Raw genomic sequence first — 21,931 nt, forward strand, 5'->3', positions numbered from 1 at the left:
TGCTGGCGCAGCCAGATAGTCAAGAGGGGGCTGCCTTAGTGGCAGCGGCTCCTCCGGACTTCTAAGGACGCTGCTTCGCGCGCCAGATGGGCTTACGATCCTTGGCTGCAGTAGTGGACGAGGCTGAGGGCTTAGAGGATGACCAGTTAGAGGCACGAAAGGAACGAAACCTCGATTGGTTCCTGCCCTGGACAGGTCTCTTGGCTTTAGCTTGTGGCAAGGAAGTACTCTTCCCGCCAGTAGCTTCCTTAATTATTTCATCCAGTTGTTCACCAAACAGCCGGGACCCAGCAAAAGGGAGACCCGCAAGATACTTCTTAGAAGAAGCGTCTGCTTTCCACTCTCGAAGCCACAAGATCCTGCGGATCGCGAGAGAGTTAGCGGAGGCCACCGCCGTGCGGTGAGACGCCTCCAGAATGGCAGACATGGCGTAGGAAGCAAAAGCCGAAGCTTGAGAAGTTAAGGCCTCCATCTCAGGCATAGAGTCCCTGGTGAGAGAATGTATCTCCGCCAGAGAGGCAGAGACTGCCTTAAGCGCCCACACCGCCGCAAAAGACGGGGAGAAGGAGGCTCCTGCCGCCTCATATACAGACTTGGCCAGAAGGTCAACCTGGCGGTCAGTGGGATCCTTAAGAGAGATGCCATCGGCCACCGCTACAACTGTGCGGGCTGAGATTCTGGACACCGGAGGGTCTACCTTTGGGGACTGAGCCCACTCCTTCACCACATCTGGTGGAAAAGGAAAACGGTCATCAGAACTACGCTTCGGAAAGCGTTTGTCAGGACAGGCCCTGGGTTTGGTGACAGTGGCCTGAAAACTGGAGTGGTTAAAAAACGTACTCCTAGCTCTCTTAGGGGAGGCAAACTGATGTATCTCTACCAGAGAGGCTTGTTCCTCTGACACTGGTGGATTGAGGTTCAGAACGGAGTTAATGGACGCAATCAAATCACTAACATCCGCATCATCTTCAGACAAGGCAATGGGGTACCTAGAGGTAGCGTCTGAGCCCACAGTAAAAGTATCCTCCTCGCCCTGCACCTCGGCTCGTGAATCAGAGCCGTGGGACAAGGAAGGAGAGGGGTCCCTGCGTCTCCATTTGGGAGGACGGGGTCCTAGAACATGCTCTGAGAGCTCTGCAGAGCTCGGAGCAGCAGAGGCGCCCTGAGAAGGGGGCTGATGCATGGTCAGCAGTGTCCGGGACAGCTGCCCCATGGAGTCGGCAAAAGACTGGGAAATAGCTCTGGAAAAAGATGCTACCCAAGCCGGGGGATCAGCCACCGGGGCTGGAGCGGCCGGAGGAACCCGTGAGGAGGCTCCAGGCTGAGGGACCACCATGTTAGAGCAGGCATCACAAAGTGGGTATGTGCTTGGCTCTGGCAGAATGAGCTTACATGCAGTGCATATAGCGTACAGCGTAGCAGACTTGCTCCTAGTGACAGACATGCTGCTGAGGTGGAGGCTCTGCAGCCAGAATACACTCCTGTAGAATGCCCTGAGAGTGTATAATAAAAAGCCCACAACCAGAGGTTGTGGCTTACCAGACCGCTCTCTGTGTGCCCTCCGGATTCCACAGCTCGGACCCCTAGTGAAGCGTCAGCCTTTCCAAAAAGCAGCAGCTGCAGCATCCAGCGCCGATCAGCGTGGGAACGCTGAGAAAATGGCGCTGGAAGGAGGAGGGGGGCGGGGATGAACCCAAGAGCGGGAAACCGGAGGGCTAAGGAGAGATACAGGGGAGTGAACATCTCCTCAGAGAGGAGTGTCCTCCCCTCTGCTGGCCGGCCGGTGGGCGGCGCCACGCCATGCCTCTGCATGAATGACATGCAGGGAAGCTGAAACCGAAACTAGGCCCAAACTGAAGCCGGGGCCTAGATTTTAACATGCGGCCGACGAGCAGGCACCCCCGGCGCGGTTCTCAGAAAAAACCCCGAGAACCGGCCGGAATTTACAGTAAAGACATAAAACATACTCTCCCCTCAATAAAAGGACCCGGGACCGCTGAAAAACGTCTCAATACTTAGCTTTTGAGACGCAGGGCCATGTCCCTGAGGGAAGATTAAACGCTCCGTCCAGCAGGAACCTGACAGGGCTGCGGATGGAGACCGGTCTCCTGCAAGCAGAGAGGACCGAGACGGCTCCCACTTCAAACCAGAGCCTGAAAAGGATGTTGAAGGAGCGCGGCATGTGAAGGCTCCAGCCTTGTAAAGTCAACCTTAACAGCACCGCCGACACAGTGGGGTGTGAAGGGACATGCCGGGAGTCCAGATTGGACCCGCTTTTCTTCCATATCTTTAAATCAAAATCTAAAAAATGAAAAATCAGAGAATGCATGTGTGTGTGTGACCTCCTGAAACACAAAGCATTGAACTGGTTAGATTGTCATCCAGGGGGTGTATATAGCCCGGAGGGAGGAGCTACACGTTTTGAGTGTAGTACTTTGTGTGTCCTCCGGAGGCAGTAGCTATACACCCATTGTCTGGGTCTCCCATAAGGAACGATGAAGAAATAGTCACATGCATTGCTCAGGTGTGATTTTGGCCGATTCTTCCACACAAACACTCTTCAAATCCTGTAGGTTCGGTGGCCTTCTATGATCTCTGAGCTTTAGGGTCCCTCCATGCATTTTCTACTGGATTCAGGTCAGGTGATTATAGAAGCTTTAGGCTATGTATGTACGTTGCATTTTTTTCTTGTGTTTTAAACTGCACTGTGTCAATGACAAACTGCATCCTATTGCTTCCCCAGCAAAGTCTGAGAATTTTCATGCGCATATGGCATTTTTTTTGTCAGCGTTTTGTTTGACAAAAGAAAAAGCAGCGTGTTCATTCTTCATTGCATTTTGTCGACATTTTCTAGTCATTGACATCTATTGAATCTGAAAATGCACTGTCCAAAACGCGGTCAAAACGCATGCATTTTTACGGCTTTTTTTTTCGTCAAATGCGGTGTTTACATTTGTTAAGAGTCTGCCAGAGGGTGCAGTTTTGTTGTCAACCAGTGCGGACATAGCCTTACTTTAGTTCTCTGAAACCAATTGAGCGTTTCATTGCCTGTGTGTTTGGGATTTTTGTGTTACTGAAATGTCCACTCTCGTTTTATCATCATCCTGGTATACGGCAGCAGATTTTTATCAAGAATGTCTATGTACATTTGTCCATTCATCCTTCCTTCAATCGCATGAAGTCTGCGAGTGCCATATGTTGAAAAACAGCCTCATAACTAGATGTTCTCAGGTCCAAATTTCACTGTTGGTGTGGTGTTTTGGGTGATATGCAGTGCCCTTTGGCCTCCTAACATGGTATATTATGTCATCCAAAGAATTAAATTTTGGTCTCATACAGACTATATTCTCCCAGTATTCCACAGGCTTGTCTAAATGTTGTTGAACAAACTTTAAATGTTCTTGAATATGCTTTTTGTTCAGCAATGGAGTCTTGGCAGGTGAGCATGCATACAGATCACAAAGGTTGAGTGAATTATTGTTTTCTTTGAAACAATTGCCCCTTCTGATTCTTGATCTTTCTGTAGCTCTCCACGGGTGGTCCTTGCCTCTTGGACAACCCTTCTAATAATTCTATTCACTCCTCTCTGAAATTTTGCGAGGAGCATTTGGTCATAACTGTTTTATGGTGAAATGATGCTCTTTCCACATCCGGATTATGGCCACAACAGTGATCACTTGAACCTGTAGTAGTTTAAAAACTCTTCTATAACCAAAGCTATCAGTATGTTTTGCAGCAATATGGTTGCAGAGGTTGTGAGATAGCTCACACGTTTTACCCATCATGAGATGTGTCCTTGTGTAGCACCTTGCTAATGACATTTTTTAAAGGCCATCAGTTGAACCAGCTGATATTATTTTTCACTAAGTGGCACAATTGCTTTCTAATTACCGACAGATTTCAGCTGGTGTCATGACTTCCAATGGCTTTTTCCACCTCACTTTTTTCATATGTTCAATACTCCCTCCTACACCCCCTTGTCATCGCTCATTATTACACAACTTAATCTATGGACATATATAGTGTGATTTCTTTGCTTGTGTGGATTGGATGGCTTGCTACCACCTCCTCCCTCCAACAAACAGGAAGCTGGGAGGCAGAAGAACAATGAACCCCTGAAGATAGTAGGGAAGAAAGACCCTTTAAAAGGGAAACTGTCACCACTTGTTCAGCCTATAAGCTGCGGCCACCACCACCGGGCTGTTATATACAGCATTCTAACATGCTGTATATAAGAGCCCAGGCTGGGGGTATAACATAAAAAACATTTTATAATACTTACGTAACAGTCGCACTGTGGACTTTATGGGCGTCTCCGTAGTCCGGTGCTGGCACTGCCTCTTTCGGCTATCTTTGTTCTCCTTCTTCTCTAGCCGCGGTGCATGACGGGTCCGACGTCATACACACTCGCCGGCATTCAGGTCCTGAGCAGGCGCATTTTGATCTGCCCTGAGCAGGCTATATCCAAGTATTGTAGTGAGCCTGCGCAAGACCAGCGAGTGTGTATGACGTAACGCGTCATGCACACAGGCTTCAGAAAGAGGAGGACGAAGATGGCTGAAAGGGGAGGTACCGGACAACGGAGACGCCCATAAGGCCCACAGCGCGACCGTTAGATAAGTATTATAAAGTGTTTTTTATGTTATACCCCCGGCCTAGGCTCTTATATACAGCATGTTAGAATGCTGTGTATAAGACCCCGGTGGTGGTTCCCTTTAATGACTTGGTCACAAGGACTGATACAAACTGTATCAGGAAAGAAGAACTGTTAAAATAACTGTTCTACCCTCATACGTCATCCATGTGGGTAACACATCCCGCATTTACACCAGGTGACGTGCTGCCAACAATGATTTTGATTAGTTGATGAATTACTCTTTTGCTGCTGGGGGATAATTGGTATAGTAACACAAGCCAATGATCAGAACCACAGATTATGTATAATGGGCCCTAACACACTCTGGAACAAATCACATGGTCTTACAATGGTTGAGGTTGCAGGAATTGGAGAAAATATGAGTTAAGGCAATGCCATTACAACTGTAGTTACAATTTACTATCCCCTAATTTCAATAATATGATAGAAAAGCAGAAGGCACCATTCCCTCATAAATTTGGTGGTAAAAGCAATAATATTCCTGTAGTCTTGGCCAAAACAGGATTCCAGTAGTTACCTTTTTGCTTTCTTCCTTCTCAGCTTCCTTTTTCTTTTCTTTATCTTTTTTGGCTTTATCTTCCTTGGTTGTATCTTTTTTGCTCTTTTTGTCATCTTCCTTGGCACCGTCACTTTTGCCCTTCTCTTTCTCCTTCTTTGGGTCTTTCTCTGGCTTCATTTTCATGACTTTTAGTGCACGGTGAAAGAATTGTTTCTTAAGAAGCCTAAGAAAAGACCAACATAAAAATGAGGATTAATGGAAACTGTTTAAGTGTATATTCAGGGCTAGACAACCTTGACAATTTCGGTAACTCTACAACTTTACAAGATTGCACCCCATCCTTTGGGAGTCCAATATAATGACTAGTGGCCAGTGTAAAAACGACAACATTTCAGATTTGGTTTTAATATGCATAAGTCGTTTTTTTCCCTCTAATCTTCTTGATTGCTATCAAAATAATGATAAAAAAAGAACAAAAAACATAAATATGTGATTTAAAGGGGTTGTCCGGGTAAAACAAGTATGAACTATTAGCAGAATAGGTGATAACTTGCTGATCATAGGGGTCCCACACAACTTAGCAATTAGGAAACCTCTATCCCAGCTACAAAGTGGTGCGACAAGATTTTTGGAGTTTTTAAAATTCTTAATTTACACTCATAGCACACGAAACAGTGAATAATTACCAGTTATTATAAGCCTATGTTATGATTGTTTGTTATATTCTTTATTAAAGTCAGAAGGCTTAGGCCTGTTTGAAACGTCTGAGTTTCACAGTCTGTGTACGAAGCTGCGACCTCATGACCGGCCTTAGGTCTCTGAACGCCAATTAGACAGTCTCGGACATATACGAGGCTGCTGTGCTCAAGCCAGTAGACTCGCGGCGGCTGGTCCGGAAATTAGGGTATGAATAACCGTGGCACCATGATAATTACCTCCCTCTAAGGCTAAGTTCACACATCAGTTTTTTTCTGTCTGGCCGAATCCGGCTCAAAAACCTATGCCACGGATGTGGCGAAAAAAACCACGGATTTGTTGCCTAAGTTTTTCCATGCGGCCCGTCCGTTTTTTGCCGGATCCGGTTTGATACTGAGCATGCGCAGTTCAAAAAACCGCATCCGTCGGCCGGATGCGTTTTTTTGCCGCAGGACGCCGCATCCGGCATCCATAGGCTTGCATTGTAAATGGCGCTGCATTGCGCCGGATCCGGCACGATGCGTTTTTTTCACTGCAGCAAAAAACACAGCATGCAACGTTTTTTCCGGCCGCTGCACTGACTAAATATGCCGCATACGGCAAAAAACGGACGCAATGCAAGGCCATGCGGCACAATCCGACGCTAATGCAAGTTTATGGGGGGAAAAAAAACGGATGCGGCGACAGCTGTTGCCGCATCCGGTTTTTCAGAAAAGCGCAGGATTGTGTCGCACAGCAAAAACCTGATGTGTGAACATACCCCAAGCTTTTAATTAAGGGGAGGTCAGAAAAAGAGATGAGTTACAAACTCCCCATTAGATCATCAGAATTCATTTTTCAACCAGCAATAGACAATGCAACTCAAAAGGCTATGGAAGGCAAACCGTGCAAAATGTGTAATGAAACCCAAATGTAAATTATTATTTTTTTAGCTTCAATTATATGCATTTAAATTAAAAAATGCCTCTAAAAGGGTGGACAATTCCTTTAACTATCTGATAATATTTTTATTATCTTCTATTGTTAATTGACTTTTTTTGCCGCCAACTCAGAACAGCACATAAGAATTATACATGACCATTTGCATCATATACATTTCCAATTATTTCAAGTTTTACATGCCAAATTTTGATCTTCCTCATCACAAGGTATGGTCTCAGTATCAGATCTGAACGATCAACCAACTCCCAGAAATGTAATGTTATTTTGGATGAAAATGGGTTTCTGCATCACATTGTGGAACCGTGGGTACCAGGCTGCTCTCATCTCATCTGACCAGAGCACCTTCTTCCACACAGGAGCTGTGTTCTCTACTTGTTTTTTGGCAAACTGCAAATGGGACTTCTAATCTCTTGATATTAAAACTGGCTTTCATCTTGCTACTCTTCTATAAAGGCCAGATTCATGGAGTAAATGACATAGATGTCCTAAGCACAGATTCCCCTACCTGATCTGGGGATCTCTACAGGTTATGTGGACAGCCATGTCTTGGTAGGTTTGCAGTTGTGTCATACTCCTTCCAATTTTGAAAGATGGATTGAGCAGTGTTCCATGAGATGTTCAGAGCTTGGGCTACTTTTTTCTTTTTAACCTAACACTGCTTTACTTTTCTCTACAACTTTATCCTTGACCTATCTGATGTGTTCCTTTGTTTTCATGGTGCCATTTCATCCCTAATGTTCTCAAACAAATCTCTAAGGCCTTCACAGGAGAGCTGTAGTAATACTGAGAATAAATCAAATTTTCACATTTCACATCAAATTTTCAGATTTATATTTTCAAAATATTTATACAGTGGTACCTCGCTTAACGAGTAACCCACTTAACGAGAATTTCGCTTAACAAGGAAAGCTTTCTGTAAATTTGTAACCCGCTTTACGAGAAAGCTTTGCTGTACGAGCAAAATCCTCACCGCACGGTTCCGTACATCCACCGCGCTCTGACCCGCACTTGCAGTCCACACAAACACACAAATGTACGCACAAACACACACGCACACACATACAGTATTATGCTCACCTTGCCTTCCGTTCCACCGCCGGCCTCATGGTTCTTGTAGTTCCTGGGTACATTGCGACGTCCTCGCGGCGAACTACAAGATCCAGGAGGCCCGCGATGCAACGGAAGGTAAGGTGAGCATATAGTATAACATAATATGTGTACCTTTCGTTTCATCGCCGGCCTCCTGGTTCCTGTAGTTCGCCGCTCCACTCCAGGCTGTGTATCGGCATCCATAGCAACGAGGCAGGAACTTCCTGTCACCGCTACTGAAAGGCAGCGCGCTGGCCAGGAAGTTCTTCCCTTGTCGTTATGGTAACGCGATACACAGCTCGGCCCCGTACCAGAGAACAGCAAGTCCCAGGAGACCGGCGATGGAACGGAAGGTAAGGTGAGCATATATATATATATGTGCGTGTGCTTGTGTGAGTTTGTACGTGTGTGTGTGTGTGTGTGTGTTTGTACATGTCTGGAATGACAGAATAGGGGACCAGGATGGGACATTTAACACGTTGTGGAACAAATTGTCTGCATTGCAATGATTTCCTATGGGAAATCTTGCTTTGCCTAACGAGTAACTTGGTTAACAAGCACAGTCCCAGAACGGATTGTTCTCGTTAAGCAAGGTTTCATTGTAAATCCTTGTATCATTTCCTTTATACATCACAAATACTTGCTACTTCGTGATGGTGTATCACAGAAAATGTAGATAAAATTAATTTTGTGTGTGAAATGTGAAAAAAATGTGGAATAGTTCACTTTTTCAAGGCATTATATATAATGTATATTATAACCAGAGCCTAATTACTCTATAGCCTAAACCTTAGTAATTCTATAGCCAATTAAAACAATTCTTTTTCCATCTATTTACACACCCACATTTTTTTTTTTTTAAAATGGGTTATCCCAACTCAAAGATTATTCCCCTAAAAGCTCAGGGTCAAAAAATTAACAAAAAAACAAAAAACAAAAAAACAACAACAAGCAAACCAAGCTCTTGCAGTTACTACTGTAGTCCAGCGCTGCCTCTCTTCCATGTCTCTGGTCTTTGTTAATTAGCTGCAGCGGTGACGTCACAGCCAGCAGCGCTGCACCCAATCACTGAGCCATGTGATCTCACCACTGCAGCTGACCAACAAAGGCCAGAGCGAGACGCATCGCTGAACCCTGCCCCTGCCTCTTATTTCCCATCCCTGAGCCAAAGGGGAAGGAGTCTTTGAAAGAAGGGAATTTTGTTTACTTACCGTAAATTCCTTTTCTTCTAGCTCCTATTGGGAGACCCAGACAATTGGGTGTATAGCTTCTGCCTCCGGAGGCCACACAAAGCATTACACTTTAAAAAGTGTAACCCCTCCCCTCTGCCTATACACCCTCCCGTGCATCACGGGCCCATCAGTTTTGGTGCCAAAGCAGGAGGGTGGAAACTTATAAATTGGTCTAAGGTAAACTCAATCCGAAGGATGTTCGGAGAACTAAACCATGAACCAAAGAACAATGTAACATGAACAACATGTGTACACAAAAAAACAACAGCCCGAAGGTAACAGGGGCGGGTGCTGGGTCTCCCAATAGGAGCTAGAAGAAAAGGAATTTACGGTAAGTAAACAAAATTCCCTTCTTCTTTGTCGCTCCATTGGGAGACCCAGACAATTGGGACGTCCAAAAGCAGTCCCTGGGTGGGTAAAAGAATACCTTGAATAAAAAGAGCCGTAAAACGGCCCCTTCCTACAGGTGGGCAACCGCCGCCTGAAGGACTCGCCTACCTAGGCTGGCATCTGCCGAAGCATAGGTATGCACCTGATAGTGTTTCGTGAAAGTGTGCAGACTCGACCAGGTAGCCGCCTGACACACCTGCTGAGCCGTAGCCTGGTGCCGCAATGCCCAGGACGCACCCACGGCTCTGGTAGAATGGGCTTTCAGCCCTGAAGGGACCGGAAGCCCAGACGAACGGTAGGCTTCAAGAATCGGTTCCTTGATCCACCGAGCCAATGTTGACTTGGAAGCCTGTGACCCTTTACGCTGGCCAGCGACAAGGACAAAGAGCGCATCAGAACGGAGCAGGGGCGCCGTACGAGAGATGTAGAGTCTGAGTGCTCTCACAAGATCTAACAAGTGCAAATCCTTTTCACATTGGTGAACTGGATTAGGACAAAATGAAGGTAAGGAGATATCCTGATTGAGATGAAAAGGAGATACCACCTTAGGGAGAAACTCCGGGACCGGACGCAGAACCACCTTATCCTGGTGAAACACCAGGAAGGGGGCTTTGCATGACAGCGCTGCTAGCTCAGACACTCTCCGAAGTGATGTGACTGCCACTAGGAAGACCACCTTCTGCGAAAGACATGAAAGAGAAACGTCCTTCATCGGCTCGAAGGGTGGTTTCTGAAGAGCCGTTAGCACCCTGTTAAGATCCCAGGGTTCTAGCGGACGCTTGTAAGGAGGGACTATGTGGCAAACTCCCTGCAGGAACGTGCGTACCTGCGGAAGCCTGGCTAGACGCTTTTGAAAAAACACGGAAAGCACCGATACTTGTCCCTTGAGAGAGCCGAGAGACAAACCCTTGTCCATTCCAGATTGAAGGAATGACAAAAAAGTGGGCAAAGCAAACGGCCAGGGAGTAAAACCCTGATCAGAACACCAGGATAAGAAGATCCTCCACGTCCTGTGGTAGATCTTGGCGGACGTTGGTTTCCTGGCCTGTCTCATAGTGGCAATGACCGCTTGAGATAACCCTGAAGACGCTAGGATCCAGGACTCAATGGCCACACAGTCAGGTTGAGGGCCGCAGAATTCAGATGGAAAAATGGCCCTTGAGACAGCAAGTCTGGTCGGTCTGGCAGTGGCCACGGCTGACCCACCGTGAGATGCCACAGATCCGGGTACCACGACATCCTCGGCCAGTCTGGGGCAATGAGGATGGCGCGGCGGCAGTCGGACCTGATTTTGCGTAACACTCTGGGCAGCAGTGCCAGAGGAGGAAACACATAAGGCAGTCGAAACTGCGACCAATCCTGAACTAATGCGTCTGCCGCCAGAGCTCTGTGATCTTGAGACCGTGCCATGAATGCCGGGACCTTGTTGTTGTGCCGGGACGCCATCAGGTCGACGTCCGGCGTTCCCCAGCGGCAACAAATCTCTTGAAACACGTCCGGGTGAAGAGACCATTCCCCTGCGTCCATGCCCTGGCGACTGAGAAAGTCTGCTTCCCAGTTTTCTACGCCCGGGATGTGAACTGCGGAGATGGTGGAGGCTGTGGCTTCCACCCACAGCAGAATCCGCCGAACTTCTTGGAAGGCCTGACGACTGCGTGTGCCGCCTTGGTGATTGATGTACGCCACCGCCGTGGCGTTGTCCGACTGAATTCGGATCTGCCTGCCTTCCAGCCACGGCTGGAACGCCTTTAGGGCTAGATACACTGCCCTTATCTCCAGAACATTGATCTGAAGGGCGGACTCTGGCTGAGTCCAGGTGCCCTGAGCCCTGTGGTGGAGAAAAACCGCTCTCCACCCTGACAGACTCGCGTCCGTCGTGACCACCGCCCAGGATGGGGGCAGGAAGGATTTTCCTTTCGACAGAGAAGTGGGAAGAAGCCACCACTGAAGAGAGACTTTGGCTGCCCGAGACAGGGAGACGTTCCTGTCGAGGGACGTCGACCTCCTGTCCCATTTGCGGAAAATGTCCCATTGGAGTAGACGCAGATGAAACTGCGCAAATGGAACTGCCTCCATTGCTGCCACCATCTTCCCTAGGAAGTGCATGAGGCGCCTCAAGGGGTGTGACTGGCCTTGAAGGAGAGATTGCACCCCTGTCTGTAGTGAACGCTGTTTGTCCAGTGGGAGCTTCACTATTGCTGAGAGAGTATGAAACTCCATCCCGAGGTAAGTTAGCGATTGGGTCGGAGTCAATTGTGACTTTGGGAAATTGATGATCCACCCGAACCTCTGGAGAGTCTCCAGAGCAGTATTCAGGCTGTGTTGGCATGCTACCCGGGAGGGTGCCCTGACTAGAAGATCGTCTAAGTAAGGGATCACCGAGTGTCCCTGAGAGTGTAGAACTGCCACCACTGTTGCCATGATCTTGGTGAAGACCCGTGGGGCTGTCGCCAAGCCGAAAGGCAGAGCCACGAACTGAAGGTGTTCGTCTCCGATGGCGAAACGCAGGAAGCGCTGATGCTCTGGTGCAATCGGCACGTGGAGATAAGCATCCCTGATGTCGATTGATGCTAGAAAGTCTCCTTGGGACATCAAGGCGATGACAGAGCGGAGAGATTCCATCCGGAACCGTCTGGTTTTCACGTGTCTGTTGAGCAGTTTGAGGTCCAGAACGGGACGGAATGATCCGTCCTTTTTTGGCACTACAAACAAGTTGGAGTAAAAACCGCGACCACGTTCCTGAAGGGGAACGGGGATCACAACTCCTTCTGTCTTCAGAGTGCACACCGCCAGAAAAAGAGCATCGGCCCGTTCGGGGGGTGGAGATGTTCTGAAGAAACGAGTCGGAGGACGAGAGCTGAGCTCTATCCTGTAACCGTGAGACAGAATGTCTCTCACCCATCGGTCTTGGACATGTGGCAGCCAGGCGTCGCAAAAGCGGGAGAGCCTGCCACCGACCGAGGATGCGGTTTGGTGAGGCCGAAAGTCATGAGGAGGCCGCCTTGGGGGCGGTTCCTCCGGCGGTCTTCTTAGGACGTGACTTAGACCGCCATGAATCAGAGTTCCTCTGGCCCTTCTGTGGCCTGTTGGACGTGGAGAATTGAGACCTGGCTGAGGGCCGAAAGGACCGAAACCTCGGTTGTATCTTCCGTTGCTGAGGCCTGTTTGGTTTGGACTGGGGTAAGGACGAGTCCTTTCCCTTGGATTGTTTAATGATTTCATCCAATTGCTCGCCAAACAGACGGTCGCCAGAAAATGGCAAACCGGTTAAGAACTTCTTGGAAGCAGAGTCTGCCTTCCATTCGCGTAGCCACATGGCCCTGCGGACTGCCACTGAATTGGCGGATGCTACCGCTGTACGGCTCGCAGAGTCCAGGACGGCGTTCATGGCGTAGGACGAAAAAGCCGACGCCTGAGAGGTTAAAGACACCACCTGCGGAGTAGAGGCACGTGTGACTGCATTAATCTCAGACAGACAAGCTGAGATAGCTTGGATTGCCCATACGGCTGCGAATGCCGGAGCAAAAGACGCGCCTATGGCTTCATAGATGGATTTCATCAGGAGCTCTATTTGCCTGTCAGTGGCATCCTTGAGCGATGAACCATCTGCCACTGCTACTATGGATCTAGCCGCCAGTCTAGAGACTGGAGGATCCACCTTGGGACACTGAGCCCAACCCTTAACTACGTCCGTGGGGAAGGGGTAACGTGTGTCATTAAGGCGCTTAGTAAAGCGCTTGTCCGGAAAAGCTCGGTGTTTCTGGACTGTATCTCTGAAGTTGGAGTGATCGAAAAACGCACTCCGTGTACGTTTGGGAAAACGAAATTGGAATTTCTCCTGCTGAGAAGCTGACTCCTCAATCGGAGGAGCTGGAGGAGAAAGTTCTAGCACCTGGTTGATGGACGCTATAAGGTCATTTACTATGGCGTCCCCTTCAGGTGTATCAAGACTGAGAGCAGCGTCAGGTTCAGAGCCCTGATCTGCCACATCCGCTTCATCCTCTAGAGAGTCCTCATGCTGAGACCCTGAGCAGTGTGATGAAGTCGAGGGAAGCTCCCAGCGAGCCCGCTTAGCCGGTCTGGGACTGCGGTCCGTGTCGGAGTCCTCACCGTGGGGCCTAGTAGTCACCCCAGGAGCACTTTGCTGCTCCGACCGAGGGGGGCCTGGGGGCAATGACTCAACAGTGCCCGGGGCCTGTGTTACCGGTCTGTGCTGCAAAGCTTCAAGTATCTTGGCAGACCATCTATCCATAGACTGAGTCATGGATTGAGAAAGTGACTCAGAAAGTTTGTCAGCCAACACTGCAAACTCTGTCCCTGCCACCTGGACAGTGGTAGCCGGTGGTTCTACCTGGGCCGGGGGTCCCACCCGTGGCTGAGGCTCCGGCTGAGTGAGTGTCACAGGGGCCGAGCATTGCACACAATGAGGGTAGGTGGAACCTGCAGGTAACATAGCCGCACAAGAGGTACATGTTGCAAAATAAGCCTGTGCCTTGGCACCCTTGCTTTTTGCGGACGACATGCTGTTGTCTCCTCCTAGAGCAAACAGTGAGGGTATATAGCCAAAAACAATTACTGCGGCCGAACAGAGTAATGTATACACAGTAAGGATATATATATACAGTTCGGCACCCAGGGGGGCCAGCACCTAGTAACAGGTGCGGCTTACCGACCGCCCTCAGCGGTTGTGTGACCACCAGATTCCCTGCCTGGGCCTCCCAGAGCTGTGGAGCTCGGTCCTGACGTTCTCCACCTGCAGAAGTGCTGATAGCAATGGCTGCCGGCGTTCTGAGAGGAGGAGGGAGACGTGGGCGTGCCTCAGAAAGTGCGGGAATCTGGTGCCCCGCAGTGCTCAGTGAGGGTGGAGGAGGATACATAAGTATGCTCCAGCCCTCACCGCTGACGTCTAGTCAAGCGTCCCGCCCTTACCCCTGACTGGCAGGCCCGGGGGCGGGAGTATGCGGTACTAGGCCGCAAAAGCCGGGGACTAAAGTTAGTAATGTGGCCGGGAAACAAGCGCGGTAGTCCCGGTCGCAAAAACACCCAGCAGCTGCTGCAGCGTCCTTTACACAGGCGCTCTATGCGCCGTCCCCAAGGGGACACAGAGTACCTCATAGTAGCAGGCCCATGTCCCTGATGATATCCGGCTCCTGTCTGTCAGATTCCCCCAGGGGCTGCGGAGGGAGCCCGGTCCCAGTGTATGGTGACCGGTTTGGGATCCCACTTCACCAAGAGCCCCTAAGGGATGGGGAAGGATAACGGCATGTGGGCTCCAGCCTTTGTACCCGCAATGGGTACCTCAACCTTAACAGCACCGCCGACCAGAGTGGGGTGAGAAGGGAGCATGCCGGGGGCCCTGTTAGGGCCCTCTTTTCTTCCATCCGACAAAGTCAGCAGCTGCTGCTGACTAAAATGTGGAGCTTGCGTGAATGTGTCAGCCTCCTTCAACACAAAGCAAAAAACTGATGGGCCAGTGATGCACGGGAGGGTGTATAGGCGGAGGGGTTACACTTTTTAAAGTGTAATGCTTTGTGTGGCCTCCGGAGGCAGAAGCTATACACCCAATTGTCTGGGTCTCCCAATGGAGCGACAAAGAAAGGGGAAATCTATTTAGTATTTGTTTTTACCAGATTAAAAGTCTGGGGTGAAAAAACTTGGCAAGTGGGGCCATAGGGTTTTATTCACTGGAGATGCCATCTACTAGCGGATCCTTCTCCTCTCAGCTCTCACAATATGGGATGAAAACATTTAGTAACATTTTTAGGAAGGGATATGCCTTGGCAGGATAGGGGCCTTTCTTCACTGTCAAACAACTGTGATAAATCGGATGCATTTTACGACTAAACCATCACCCCATGACTAAATCACAGCAATACTATGTTCTGAAAGCCTTGGTTGCTGGTTACTATGCTTGTCTGCTAATGATGACAGCAAAGAGATGTTCCTTCTTACAGTGAGACAGGTCATCTTTAGTGATGGGTGTAACTTTACGTCCAATTGCAGTAATTCGCACAATAATTTGATGTATAGTTACACCCATCTGTAAGAACAGGTTTAACATACAGTCATATGAAAAAGTTTGGGCACCCCTATTAATGTTATATAATAGGGGTGCACTACTTTTGCACCGGTCAAATTTTGTTTAAATGCGGATTGCACATTTTCTGTTAGTACAATAACCTCATTTCAATCCAGAAATATTACTCAGTCCATCAGTTATTAGATATATGAAACTGAAATAGCTGTTGCAAAAACCCTAATTGTTATAAAGAAAAAAGGTTAATATTAATAGGGGTGCCCAAACCTATCATGATCTCTCCTTCATGCAGCAAATACATGTGTGGTGGATCCATGGAAGACCTCTCCTCACCTTGTAATGGCTGGGAGCCAGGAGAGGACACCCATGATCATCATCCACACTACCTCCTGGAGGAAGAATACCGCCTTATAACTAACTGTAAATTGGAAACTACTTCTATATTTACACACACAATAAATTTATACCCAAACCCATTTTTCATGCTACCACTTGATCCTGATGGGAGGACATACTTGTTGCAAAAGTCAACCACGGACTCCCGGTTGGTAAACAGGGCTTCTTCTCCTTTTTTTGCTTTTGCCCATTTTGAATCCAGAAGACAGTCCACTGCTTTGGAAGCTGCAAGAAGAAAGTATATATACAGTTAGGTCCAGAAATATTTGGACAGTGACACAAGTTTTGATAATTTAGCTGTTTACAAAAACATGTTCAGAAATACAATTATATATATATAATATGGGCTGAAAGTGCACACTCCCAGCGGCAATATGAGAGTTTTCACATCCAAATCGGAGAAAGGGTTTAGGAATCATAGTTCTGTAATGCATAGCCTCCTCTTTTTCAAGGGACCAAAAGTAATTGGACAAGGGACTCTAAGGGCTGCAATTAACTCTGAAGGCGTCTCCCTCGTTAACCTGTAATCAATGAAGTAGTTAAAAGGTCTGGGGTTGATTACAGGTGTGTGGTTTTGCATTTGGAAGCTGTTGCTGTGACCAGACAACATGCGGTCTAAGGAACTCTCAATTGAGGTCAAGCAGAACATCCTGAGGCTGAAAAAAAAGAAAAAATCCATCAGAGAGACAGCAGACATGCTTGGAGTAGCAAAATCAACAGTCAGGTACATTCAGATAAAAAAGGAATTGACTGGTGAGCTTGGGAACTCAAAAAGGCCTGGGCGTCCACGGATGACAACCGTGGTGGATGATCGCCGCATACTTTCTTTGGTGAAGAAGAACCCGTTCACAACATCAAATGAAGTCCAGAACACTCTCAGTGAAGTAGGTGTATCTGTCTCTAAGTCAACAGTAAAGAGAAGACTCCATGAAAGTAAATACAAAGGGTTCACATCTAGATGCAAACCATTCATCAATTCCAAAAATAGACAGGCCAGAGTTAAATTTGCTGAAAAACACCTCATGAAGCCAGCTCAGTTCTGGAAAAGTATTCTATGGACAGATGAGACAAAGATCAACCTGTACCAGAATGATGGGAAGAAAAAAGTTTGGAGAAGAAAGGGAACGGCACATGATCCAAGGCACACCACATCCTCTGTAAAACATGGTGGAGGCAACGTGATGGCATGGGCATGCATGGCTTTCAATGGCACTGGGTCACTTGTGTTTATTGATGACATAACAGCAGACAAGAGTAGCCGGATGAATTCTGAAGTGTACCGGGATATACTTTCAGCCCAGATTCAGCCAAATGCCGCAAAGTTGATCGGACGGCGCTTCATAGTACAGATGGACAATGACCCCAAGCATACAGCCAAAGCTACCCAGGAGTTCATGAGTGCAAAAAAGTGGAACATTCTGCAATGGCCAAGTCAATCACCAGATCTTAACCCAATTGAGCATGCATTTCACTTGCTCAAATCCAGACTTAAGACGGAAAGACCCACAAACAAGAAAGACCTGAAGGCTGCGGCTGTAAAGGCCTGGCAAAGCATTAAGAAGGAGGAAACCCAGCGTTTGGTGATGTCCATGGGTTCTGACGGTACTGAAAATCAGGGTAACTGCACCAGAAAGAATAAAAAGGAAGGGAAATATACTATGCTTTATGGTAATTTTTTTTGTTTAAGCACACCAAATCACAGGGATTTTCCTATATAACCTAAAGCCAGTGCTATACCGGTACTATCAGGCCTGCTTCTATATATACCTTTAGTTGTCATCTAGGATTTATAGGTTTTGAAACACAAGCAAGTAAAGTTTGTAAATTGAGCAGCTTTTTGAATGGCAGCAACTCCCGATCAGCTGATAGCTGGGGTGGGTTTTGATAGAGATTCCTGCCCCCTGCCTGTCCGTCCTCCCCGTTATTTATGCTTATTCTACTATGGAATCATTTTACTAAGTGGCTAGAAGGACCTGCACTGATGTCATACCCATGTAACCATAAAGAGTGGGGCCTCAGCCAACATAGCTAATACCAGGAAGCAACATTATTTTTCTGTTGGCTGAGGCCCCGCCCCTTCTGGTCACATGGGTATGACATCAGCACAGGTCCTTCTAGCCACTTAGTAAAATGATTCTATAATAGAATTAGCATAAATAACAGATAGTGATTGCCGACCCCTGCATGTCCATCCTCCCCCTATCAAAACCTACCCCAGCTGCTACCATTCAAAAAGCTGCTCAATTTACAAATTTTACTTGCTTGTGTTTCAAAACCTAAACATTCCAGATGACACCTAGAGGTATGTATAGAATCAGCATGTTAGTGCCAGTATAGCACTGGCTTTAGTTTATATAGAAAAATCCTAGTGATTGATGCACTTTAAGTAAAGGGCCACTTTTAAGGGTATTCTATATATTTTTGTACAATATTATCTTTTAGGTGCGTTTCTAAATAAAATGTTCTCATTCATAAAGATAATGAACACCTATGAAAGCTTACCAACAAAGTAGTCAACTCTGTGCCCCATCATGTTGGTAGACTTGGAAGGGCAGTTGAACCGCAGGTACTTTGCAATCGCCTTTTCATCTTTGGTCGGCTCGCCCACCTCCTGTGGAAGATAAAAGGCTGTTACATGTTTCATCACATTCCTGACATTCACAGAAATGAAAGCCACCAGAAATGATGACACAATTAGTTTATGTATCCGCACTAGGTGACACTTTGCTGCACTGCAGAAGTTGGAGTACATGAGATCAATACTGTCACAAGTTTCTAATGAGTATGAAAATCGCTTCAAATCATATAGAAAACAAGAAAAAGAAATATTACAGAAAGCATGGTGCCCATACACGATGGCTGATAGTCAATTGCTTGTTTGCCACTAGTTATCCTTCCTAACTCCCCCATACACATGAAAGCTCAGCGCTCATGTATTCTCTATGGGGAGAGCAGACCAGAAAAGGTCCACAGGCAAGTAAGCTGCTGGAAAATGACTGAAGAATAAAAAGATTGGTCCATTAAATTCCAATGGACCCATTTTATTGTGACTCATATAAGTCACCAATATGGTAAGCCTGGACAATCCCTTTAAGAAATAGAGCAATGCCAGCACAGTAATAGTCTCTTGCCCACACCACAGTACCCACCCCATAGGATGGCGCATAATATAAAACCGCACGGATAATCATGCATAGCAGTGTAATTACTGCTACAACCGTGTTTGCACACAGGGGCGCAGATTAGGGAGCTGCACTCAGCCCTCCATACAAAGTACTGTTTTAGGAAACTGGTATTGACCAGAAGAAAACCTAATGGGAAATGCACCTGGTGCTTTATACTGGGAAAGGGGAAAAAAAACAAAAAAAAAACAAAACACAGTAAGGTTCATATTGAAGCCCGTAACACAAAAAGGATTGGGGTGAAAGTCAGCCAAGTCTACAATTGTAAGGCTACATGCGCACGCTGCTTTTTTTGCTGCTTTTTTTCCTGCTTTTTTGGCTGCAGTTTTGTCAGCAGAACTTTCTGACATTTGACTTCCCAGCAAAGTCTATGAGAAGTCAGATTAGTCATGCGCACATTGCAGTTTATTTGTCAGCGGTTTTTTTGTCAAAAGTTTGTGACAAAAAAAATGCAGCATGTTCATTCTTCCTGCGTTTTTGTCAACATTTGTCACCCATTGAAATCAATGAGGCCATCAAAAACGCAGGAAAAATGCATGCTAATCAAAAGTGGTGCATTTTACCTGCCTTTTACCTGCGTTTTTGGTACCAAAAACGCAGGTGATTTGTCAGGAAGTGAGGTCAGGCAAGTGGTCCCGTCCCGTCCCGTCCTCCATGTGTTCCCCGAAGTACAGCTGTCCCCAGGGGAGAAGATGTGGAGGACGGGACTATCAGCAGCGGTGGCAGCAAGAGGGAAAAATCAATGTTATCAGCTGCCAATGTCCATCCCCCTCTCGCTGCCGCCGCTGATAGTGTTCCCCGAAGTACCACTGTCCCCAGCATGCACGCACAGGGGAGATGATGTGGAGGACGGGACTATCAGCGGCGGCGGCAGCAAGAGGGAAAAATCAATGTTTTCAGCTGCCACTGTCCATCCCCCTCTCGCTGCCGCCGCTGATAGTCCCGTCCTCCCCGTGTTCCCCGAAGTACCGCTGTCCCCGCACAGGGGAGATGATGGTCCCCTCTCACCGCCGCCGCTGTAAGTCCCATCCTCCACGCTCCTGTCAGCTCCACGCAGTAGTGTGATCAGCTGAGCTGTCACTGAGGTTACTCGCGGCCACCGCTGTATCCAGTGACAGCGGGTAACCTCAGTGACAGCTCAGCTGATCGCGCGGCTGTCTTCAGTTGCTGTGTGGAGGTGACAGGAGCGGCGGTGTATTCTGCTTCTCCAGTCACCTCCATGCAGCAGAGCTGGAAGCGACGCTGGACCATCCTGGATTACACCGGACATGGAGGGCTTTGTCGGGGTTAATAAATTGGTAATGAGGGAATGTGTTTGTGTTTTTTATTTCTATTAAAGGATTTTTCAGGTGTGTGTTTATTTACTGTAATTTACAGATTAATCATGGAGGGTGTCTTGGGGAGACGCCTGACATGATTAATCTATGACTTATTGGCAGCTATGGGCTGCCAATAACTCCTTATTACCCCGATTTGCCAACGCACCAGGGCAAATCGGGAAGAGCCGGGTACAGTCCCAGAACTGTCGCATCTAATGGATGCGGCCATTCTGGGTGGCTGTTGACTGATATTGTTAGGCTGGGGGGCTCCCCATAACGTGGAGCTCCCCATCCTGAGAATACCAGCCTTCAGCCGTATGGCTTTATCTGGCTGGCATTAAAATTGGGGAGGACCGCACGCCAGTTTTTTTTAATTATTTATTTATTTCTAATTTTTTTTTTTTTTCAATTCAACAAGCTTTATGGGCTTGTTTGAACTAAAAAATACATGAAACAATTGTTGACAAAACTGCAGCCAAAAACGCACCAAAAAAGCACCTACATTTTTTGTGACATTTCCAGGCTCTCTCTGACAAGGTGCAGTTTTGGCTGCATTTTGTGAACACGAAAAAGAAGCAGCGTGCGCATGTAGCCTACGGCTATGTGCGCACTACACCGCACACAAAAGTACCGATTCAGAGCGCAGCTGAAAAGCTCCGTTCTGAAGCGCCTGGTGCCTGCAGAATTCGTGCGCTCTGCGTGCTGCCTCTCCCTATAGACAGCATGCAAAGCACACAAAAGAAGTGACATGTCACTACTTAGAACGCAGCGATTCGGGCAGCAGCCGAATCGCTGCGTTCTAATACGCCACGTGCGCACGTCTCATGCACAATCTTCATAGACTCTGCAGGGGACGCAGGACGCATGCAGTTACGCCGCGGTGCAGAACGCAGCGTAACTGCATGCAATACACACACGTGCGCACATAGCCTAAGTCTGGGCATCTGTAAAACCCTTCTGTGCTATCGAATATATTGTTGCTACACGAATATAAACAATAATAAAGCAGTTGTGTGCAGTACACCGCAGTCATGTACCTTTATTATAGAATAGTGGAGCAGACTGAAGACTAAAGGACACTCATTAGGCCTCGGTCAGATGAATGGGAGCTCAGGAGCAAACAAGGTAAATTCTCCCTAATACAGGCTGTAACGTCACAACTGCAAAATACATTATTAAAATCTAAACAACAGAGAGAAGATAAACTGCGGCACTCACCTGATTAACCATATCAGTAGACCTTACTCCTAATTCTCAAAGAGAGTACAGCGTGGTAGCCAGTGGACTACCTGTGTGGACAGCAGCCGTTTCACGCTCATAGGTGCGGCTTCCTAGTCACGGGAGCAGGCAGGAGCATCAGTTGGGTGCGAAACGGCTGCTGTCCACACTTGTGATAATCTACTGGCTACCACGCTGTACTCTTTTTGAGAATTAGGAATAAGGTCTACTGATATTTTTAATCCGGTGAGTGCCGCAGTTTATCTTCTCTATA

At 47.5% G+C, this 21,931-nt stretch overlaps 1 protein-coding gene across 1 annotated transcript in view; it reads right to left on the reverse strand.

Moving 5' to 3' along the window:
* Nucleotides 1-21,931, reverse strand: part of SEC62 (SEC62 preprotein translocation factor) — a 74,178-nt gene that overhangs the window by 40,722 nt on the left and 11,525 nt on the right. The window contains exons 2-4 of the mRNA XM_075340640.1: nt 18,441-18,549; nt 16,058-16,163; nt 5,175-5,379 (exon numbers count right to left, since the gene is read on the reverse strand). Coding sequence (XP_075196755.1) covers nt 5,175-5,379; nt 16,058-16,163; nt 18,441-18,549 — 420 coding nt within the window. The remainder of the gene's footprint in view (nt 1-5,174; nt 5,380-16,057; nt 16,164-18,440; nt 18,550-21,931) is intronic.

The sequence above is a fragment of the Anomaloglossus baeobatrachus genome, chromosome 3 (genome assembly GCF_048569485.1).
Source record: "Anomaloglossus baeobatrachus isolate aAnoBae1 chromosome 3, aAnoBae1.hap1, whole genome shotgun sequence".
NCBI lineage: Eukaryota > Metazoa > Chordata > Amphibia > Anura > Aromobatidae > Anomaloglossus > Anomaloglossus baeobatrachus.